The 8352-nt window shown below is 53.0% G+C and overlaps 1 protein-coding gene across 3 annotated transcripts in view; it reads left to right on the top strand.

The window, feature by feature from the left end:
* The first annotated feature begins 2780 nt into the window (after positions 1-2780).
* C8H16orf95 (chromosome 8 C16orf95 homolog) overlaps positions 2781-8352 on the top strand; it is an 11128-nt gene continuing 5556 nt past the window's right edge. Inside the window, exons 1-4 of one of the 3 annotated variants that reach the window (XM_021170126.1) lie at positions 2781-3101; positions 4982-5033; positions 6614-6665; positions 7202-7342. In XM_021170126.1, the coding sequence (XP_021025785.1) occupies positions 3068-3101; positions 4982-5033; positions 6614-6665; positions 7202-7342 (279 nt within the window). In that variant the 5' untranslated portion in view covers positions 2781-3067. Of the gene's footprint in view, positions 3102-3750; positions 5034-5227; positions 5485-6613; positions 6666-7201; positions 7343-8352 lie in introns of those variants that run through there. The other 2 variants (XM_021170125.1, XM_021170127.1) reach the window with 2 other exon arrangements.

Genomic DNA, 8352 nt, shown 5'->3' with positions numbered 1-8352 from the left:
GCTGGGATTAAAGGCATGCGCCACCACGCCCAGCTAGTTTTGATTTTTGGATAGTAAGATTGTCTGCATGTTCATGAACCACCACTCCCCCACAACTTTTTTTTTTAAGACAGGGTTTTTCTGTGTAACAACCCCGACTGTCTTGGAACTCGCTCTGTAGACCAGGCTGGCCTTGAATTCTCAGAAATCCACCTGCCTCTGCCCTCCAAGTGCTGGGATTAAAGGCGTGCACCAGGGAGTCCAGCCACAGTCTTTACTTTATTGCCGCTGTCTTTCGAGCGTGGCTGTGTGTAACCACTTCTGCCCCAGTAGAAATGGTTTTATTTACAGGCTGTACTGGGGATTGAACCCAGGACATTGCAGAGGCTGGGCAAGATGTTGGAGGTATTGTCTCCAGTGACTGCATGGGCTTTTTTTTTTTTTTTTTTTTAGTTGAGGGACACTTAAGCCCCACAGTGGGGACAGAATGATGTCACCTTTCCAGATTGTCTAAACTGATGTGTAGTTCACTCCTTTTCTGCTTCCAGACTGTTCAGTCTGTGCAAACAGTAGAGAGCTCATTCCATTTCTCGACTTGCTTCCATTACTGTCCCTTTAAGGCTTTTATCAACTGTTGCCATAGGGAGTATACACTCACATACATCACACACACATCACACACTCATACATCACACACTTATACACACACATACATGTATCACACACACATCACACACTCATACATCACACACTTATACACACACATACATGTATCACACACATATCATACACGCATATCACACACACATCACACATATTATACATCATATATACATCACATTCACACATCATACATCATACACACATCACACATACTCATACACTTACACACACACACACACACACACACACACACACACACGAGAGAGAACAAGTCTTTCTAACTAGATGAGTCCGGCTTGAAGCTCCTGCTCCTGTCACTTCAGACTCTCAGGTCTTGGAATCATACAAGCTGGTACCACCACACCTGCACACCCTACGAGGATCTAACAGTACACACTGTTATCTGTCTGTGCTTTATCCTTCAGACTTGGGCTTCTCACTTACAGCCATCTGTCCCATGGCAGTCATTTCCCTGCTGAGTCTATGTAACTGCCCGTGTCGGGGTTCCCCTGTCCCGCAGCACCTGTCAGTCACACTCCTGCACAGCTACTGGCTGACTGGTACTCTGGGGGTGGGCGCACCTCAAGCTTTTCCTGCTATGAGATCTGGGATTATTTGCAGTTGCGCATCCTGTGAATAGCTCTACACACCCTGGCATATCATTTGTGTGGGTAGGGTCTTCAGAGTACAGCGAGGCACTGTGGGGGGGGGGCGGGTCACAGCCTCCAGAACCTGCCCAGGGCTGGAGAGATGACTCACTGGTTATGAGAACTATCTGCCCTTGCAGAGGACTTGGGTTTTGTATCCAGAATCCCAACCATCTTATAACTCCAGTTCTAGGGGCTTCTATGCCTTCTTCTGGCACTGTGGGTGCTGTGTGGATGTGCCACACTAACATATATTCAGGCAAACACACATACACATAAATACTTCAACAACAACGACAACAAAAACCAACCCTGCTTCGATCTGACAGTGGCTGCACCATCTTGCTTTCCCTCCTGCACAGGAAGGAGTGTGTCCTCGAAGCTCCTCATTGTCCCCGGCCATCCCTCCTTACAGGCCACAGTGGTGCCCACCCCTTAATGGCCAGGGTGGCCTCTTTCTGTATGCACACTGGGATGGTGGTCATGTACGACAGGATGTTTGTTCAAGGTCTCTGCACTGTCCCTGTAGAAGATGCCAGTGGAGAAGTGTGGGAAGGAGAAAGGACACAAGGAGCCACCTGAGTAGGGAATACCTGGGCTGGAGACTGGGGATGAGTCCACATGGGCCAGTGGCTGGCTGGAGCTAGGCATAGCCCTGCCGTTCTGCGGAGAATGGCTGGTGGCAGGCAGAACATTTCAGGCTGAGGGGACAGGAGGCTTTATAGAGGGAGCGCATGGCACCGTGGAGCAGCAAGGAGCATCGTGTCGGGGAAGGAGGCTGAGCTGTAGAGTTGGATGGAGTCTGTCGTGTGTCGCTCTTCAGACAAGGATACACGAGCCCACGTTAACTACTGCCCCGGGAGCCGTGATAAGGACTGTGGCTCTCTGAGCGTCACAGAAGCCCCCGAAGGAGCTGAGGATATACCTGGGTTGCCTTGCTAAGAATGGCCTCCAGGTTGCTGAGATAGCTGCAGTGAGGCCTGCAGATATGGTTTCCTGGCTCTCTAGGTATGGATGAGGAGCTAGAGAGGGTCAGACGTGGGGCAGAGCTGAGAGAACAGCTGGGGCTTGGGTCTGACTCCACTTGCCTGTGCCCTAGTGAGGCCATGATGCAGCCACTTGCTGCCTGGGGTGGGGGTGGGGGGCACCAATCTGTGGCTGATCTCTGGAGCTTGCTGGGTGGAGCTGCTGGATCACTCTGGACACCAGGTCTGGACAGCTGCTCCGGGCTCAACGAAGCATTTGCTGGAGTCCTGTGCTAGGTGGGCCTTTTGAAGACAACCACTCAGAAAGTTTCCACTGAGCCTTCTGCACCCGGAGCCCGGGAGACCTCGTTTCTGTCCATGCCTGCAGCTTCTGGGCCTATTCTGCCCTTCTGGAGCCAGGAGGGGACAAGGGCTGCCTGAGAGGAATGGCTTGTCCCCGTCATCACTGTGGAGCCTCTGTTCCCAGCATTCCATAGTTCCATTGGAAGGCTGGCTTCCACGGAGTACCATGGTTGTGGGGGGACACAGACGGTGCACAGGCAAGTAGGTGGCTGCCTCTCCCACACACTTCGAAGGGAACCCTAGGACCATGGGGAGCAGGCTGACAGAGGCATTTGGGGAGTAGCAAGCCATTAGAACCCGTGTGGGCCTCTTACCTTCCCCGCTCTGATAATGAGGATGCTGATGGTGACGCCGTGTCCCACCGCGCACTGGAGGGCGGAGTGAAGAAAGACCAGACACAACCACGAAAAGAACTGGGACGTGTCACCACTGGAGACAGGGAACAAAGGGATGGCCACGATACCAGCGACCCCGGGAGGAAAAGGTAACGGCCAAGCTGGCTGAGCTGACAAGAGTGTCGACCCCCGGGAAGCTCACAATACCACAGTGGGGCAAGACGTTAAGAGCCCTGTAGCAAGGGCACGAGACAAGACATGTAACTGACTCTAGTCGGAGGTGCTGGGGTGACCTTGTCTTAGAACCCTCCAACATCCAGCCTGACAGACCTAGGAAGTGTCCGCAGGAGGAGGGAATATATTCATTTTATACACACACACGAGAGAGAGAGAGAGAGAGAGAGAGAGAGAGAGAGAGAGAGAGAGTTTTGTTGTTGTTTAAGACTTGGTTTCTCTGTGTAGCCTGGTCTATCCTGGAACCCATCCTGTAGACCAGGCTGGCCTCCAACTCTAAGAAATCCACCTGCTTCTGCCTCTCTGAGTATTGGGACTAAAGGCATGTACTGCCCCTGCCTGCCTGACTTTTATTTTATATAATTTTAAAAAGATTTATTTTATGTATATGAGTACACTGTCGCTGTCTTCAGACACACCAGAAGAGGGCATCAGATCGCATGACAGATGGTTGTGAGCTGCCACGTGGTTGCTGGGAATTGAACTCAGGACGTCTGGAAGAGCAGGCAGTGCTCTTAACCCCTGAGCCATCTCTCCGGACCCTTATTTTTTCATCTTGTTTTATTTTATTTTTGCATTTTGAGTCAGGGTTACTCAGTAGTCTAGGCTGGCCTGGCAGTCTTGACATCTGTCATGCTCTCAAACGGTCTCCAGTCTCTGGGCTCAGCCTCCTGAACAGCTGGGATCCTCTTTCCTGCAGCTGACACCTCAGCTGTGGGCTTGCTGTGCTTTCTAGAATGGCTATGGCGGCCATTCTTCTTTCTCTGCATCCACGGGTGTTTCCTTTTGTTGAGTTGTTTCTTGCTGTTTACTAGCAGGGGCCGTCACCCCGCTGCATCAGCCGCCACCACAGTGCCTGCCCCAGCCCACCAGGTCTCTGGGCTGTTGCCAGCTGTGGACTGTCAGTCTGTGGCGCGAGTGGGGGAGGGGAGGACCTCCTTGGTGGGTGTTGACTGTCCGCGGGGTGCTGGGAAGAACTTGTCTCCATTGCGATCCTCTAGGGGCAGACCCCCAAGACAGGGATCCAAAGTAGTCACAGGGAAGGCGACTCAGTAAACAGATGAGAAGATTGGCCAAGGGGCGGGCCCCAGAGTCAAGGGGTGGTTTTAGCGATGTGCTCTGGAGTGGTTGCCATGGCAGCACGGAGGCAGGGGCAGGTATCCACACCCCCCCATCCTCTGCTAAGGGCAGCTCCAGGATGGAGCCAAAGTCTGTTCCCTTCACCAGTCCAGGTGGCAGCTTTGTTCCCTCGGTATTTAACTTTGGCAGTTCTATGTAAATTGTGGATTTTAACCCCTGCCTGAAGTATGACTGGATTTCTCCCGTAACAGCTGTGGGCTGTTTCGGAACAGGCAGATGAGATGTAAGGGAGTACTCGCCTTCCACCATGTGGGTCCCGGGATCGAACTCAGGTTGTCAGGCTTGGCAACAGGTGCACTCTCCTGCTAAGCCATCTCACGGGTCCCAAACGCTAAGTCTGGTCGGACCAAAGCCCTGGATGGCAACATTTCTTTTAAGTTACAAATTCATGCACGTACACGCGAAGTTCAGGTTCTCCAAGCTGTCACCGTATTTGATAACAAACGGCTTTGAGTAGAGGTGTGTCTCTGATGGTATCTGGGAAGCACAGAGTGAATGTATCTGACGGGCTGTGAAGTTCTGGTTCACCAAGCTGTTACTCTACTTGATAACACATGGCTTTGGGGATCCCTGGTGGTATCTGCGACCCACAGAAGGAATTTAGCCCATGGGGACCCCCTTTGGTCCGGTCCTACCTCCCTCTGTCTCTTTACAGGGGATCGGGACCGGATAGTCCTACGTGCGCACAGATCCATCCACAGAAAATGGTGAGTGTCTTCGGGCAGGTCTCCATGTCCACCCAGGCGATGAGAGGATATGGCGCTCGAGCCAAATGTCCTCTCTGTCCCACTGCTCCCATGAGCCACCTGCGAGTAGCCAATCAGCTGTCAGCTTAGTGCACACCCGAATACAACAGCTCCCAATTGGCTGATCGAGGGCCAATCAGCAGGTCGAGCGGGAAGCTGTTAAGAAGCAGGGCAACCCTCTGGCCTTAGTGAGGACCTTGGAGGCTCTGGTCCGACTGGCTGTATAGCACATGCCCAACACAGTGCATCATGACAGATCAGGTCAGCCCAGAGTCCACACGGGTGACCTCGGAGCTCACCTGTGAGTGCCGGGAGCCCCGAGGCTGCCCAGTCCAGCGGTAGCGCAGTGGCGACCTACTCTTTCCAACCTTGGAAATGTCAGGAGCAGGCCTTCAGGCATGGCTGTATCCAGGTGTGCACGGACTACGGTCCCGGATGTTTTCCCCCCAGCCCTCTCCTTCCTTTGCGCAGGTTTCTCTCACAGACCAGGTGACCACCCAGACCTCCTGTGGTAATTAGGGTAGCTCCTTCAGCAAAGAAGGAGACCAACTGCTCTCGATATTCTAGCAGGCGGTTCCAAGGGTTATGACTCTGTAGTGACCAATCTCAGAGATCAGCTTGACCTCACCTCCAGGCTGGACTACAATGGGTAGTCTGGATGTTGAGCCGGTCAGCCCCTGGATGTTGAGCCGGTCAGCCCCTGTGTCTTATTTTCAGTTATCAGTCATGAGAACTGAGTTCAAAGGCCCTCAGCACACCAAGCACGCTCCTGTGATCCCAGCACTTGGGAGACGGAAGCAGGAGTATAGCTGTGTGTTACACGGTGAAATCCTGCCTCAACAAAACACCAAAGCAGACAATAATGATTGGGATTATTATATAAAACCACCCGGCCGCAGCGATTTCTGATCTGAAGCAAACTGACACCCGCCGCGGAAACTCAGTTTTGCCTGGCGTTTGATGTCTGCATGCTAGATACTCTCATGGCCAATATCCTGGCAGTGTGTGGCTGGGATCCAGGGAGAGTTAACTGTCACTCCGAGCACACTGTCCTGCTGTGTCCTCCCCCCCCCCGTCTTCTGGCCCTCTTTGTTCCACTCTGTTCCCCTTTATTTTGCTGCACCCCCTGTTCTGTTCTCTTATGTCTTACCCTGTCCTCTTTGAGGCAAAGTCATCAGGTCTACTGGGTTTTTTGTGACAGTTTTGACATGATCTTCCTCTTACTGCAGTAAGCCTGTGTATACAAAGCCTCACAGGGGCCAGTGGAGCCCTGGGATCTTCAGGCCTTAGGACCCTCCTGAGAGCCAAGCATGGCTTTATCTGGAGTGTATTGGAACAGGTTGGCTTGGGAACACAGGGTCTCACACCAGTTAGGAAGATATCACTTGTGCTAGCCTGCCCTTCTGTCTCCCCAAAATACCTACCTCCTGGGCTCAGAAGGATGACCTCTCTGCCTTTAGCGTAGTGCCAAGGGCCACCGGTGCCCAGCCCGCAGTTTGCACAGAACTCAGCACCTTCACAGCCGTGTTTGTCTTTTCTAGGAAGGGTTCGTTTCAGACCTTTGGAAAGGATGTGTGCATCACGGGTCAGTCGGTGAGGAAATTCCCTCAGCCTCTTGTCTGTCCTATGGGTGAGAGGAGGGGGAGGAGAGTCTTAGGCTGGGCTCCGCCCAGAAGATGTCCCCGTACATCTGTACAGCCTCACATCGTCCCCACTAGTCCCTCCTGAGACCAGGAGCCCCAGGGAATCCAGACGCTCCTTCAGTGACTAGCCCTGGTCATCGGCACCTTCCTCTGCCCCTAGAGGGGGCAGTGGTCCTAACAAGTGGTCCATGCCATGCAGAAAACCACAGGCTTGCCCAGGGAGAAGATGCCCTCCCTCCTCGAGTTGCTCCAGTCTTCCATAGACAGACTTGCTCACAGTGAGTGACCAGGATTCCCCACAAGCTAGCTTGCACACCCACGCTGGCAAACAGCCATGTAGCCGCAGCCTCATTCTGAGTCACAGGCAGACCTGTCCCTTCCCCTGGGTGCTGCCCCCCTCCCCCCACTTTCACACTTAGTTCTGTCTTGTCCGTGTCTCGGTCAGGTGTACCCCACTGAGTGCTGTGCTCTGTGTGTCTTGCTCAGGTGTCCTCCGGCCTCCGCACTGTTCCCCAGGAGTATGCGTGTTGCCAATGCTACACCAAGTTTGGGGGCCACCTGCCTGTGCCCCGGGCTGATGCACTGCTGCCCTACTGGGTGCCTTTGTCCCTGAGACCACGAAAGCAGGTGAGTGAGTGACTTGACAGTCATCACTTAGGGTCAGGACACCTGTTCTGGTCCAGAGCCCATTGAAGTCACAGGTATTCTGTGACTGAAGTTTCTGCGATACAGTCTTGGGTTGATTGATTGATTGATTGATTGATTTTGATGTTGGGGATTGAACAAACTGGGCAAGTGCTCTTCACTGAGAGACAGTCCCTGTCTAACTCTGTCCTCTCCTTCTCTCTACCCCCTTTGTTTCTTTTAAAGTGTGTGTGTGTGCAATGTATGTGTGTACAATGTGTGTGCGCAGTGTGTATATGTGTGTGCAGTATATGCGGGTGTGCGGAAGCGCTGTGTATGTACAATGTAAGTGTGTGCGCATGTGTGCACAGTGAGTGTGTGTGCAGTGTATGTGCAGTGTATGTGTGCACACGCAGTGTATGTGCTGTATCCTTGTTTGTGTGTGTTGGGGGACACACCCACCCACACAGATAGATTTGGCGGCCAGAGTGGGTGTCAGGTGTCTTCTGCCCCATTGCCTTGAATCCGCCCCTCCCTGAACCCGAAGCTTGCTGTTTCTGCCAGGCTAAGCTGTCCGAAAGCTCCTGGGAGCCGCCTGTCTCCACGCCCAATGCTGGGCTTACAGTCATGGACAGCCATGCCTGTCTTTGTGAGGGTGTGTGGCTCCAAACTCAGGTCCTCAGATGTGCACAGTAGGCGTTCTCACCCAGTGAGCCAGCTGCCCAGCTGCTGCTCCTGCTCCTTCTCCCTCTCCATCTCCTTCTCCTCCTTCTCTTCCTCCTTCTTCTCCTTCTCTTCCTCCTCCTCCCCTTCTTCTTCCCCCACCTCCTACTCCCCTTTTCCCACCTCCTCCTCTTCCCCTTCTTCCTCCCCCTCCCCTTCCCCTCTTTCCTCCTCCTCCTCTTCCTCCTCCTCCTTCTTCTTCCTCCTCCTTCTTTCTTCTTCTTCTTCTTCTTCTTCTTCTTCTTCTTCTTCTTCTTCTTCTTCTTCTTCTTCTTCTTCTTCTCCTCCTC

This window comes from Mus caroli, chromosome 8, assembly GCF_900094665.2.
Source record: "Mus caroli chromosome 8, CAROLI_EIJ_v1.1, whole genome shotgun sequence".
Lineage (NCBI taxonomy): Eukaryota > Metazoa > Chordata > Mammalia > Rodentia > Muridae > Mus > Mus caroli.
This window is presented reverse-complemented; position numbering and strand designations above follow the sequence as displayed.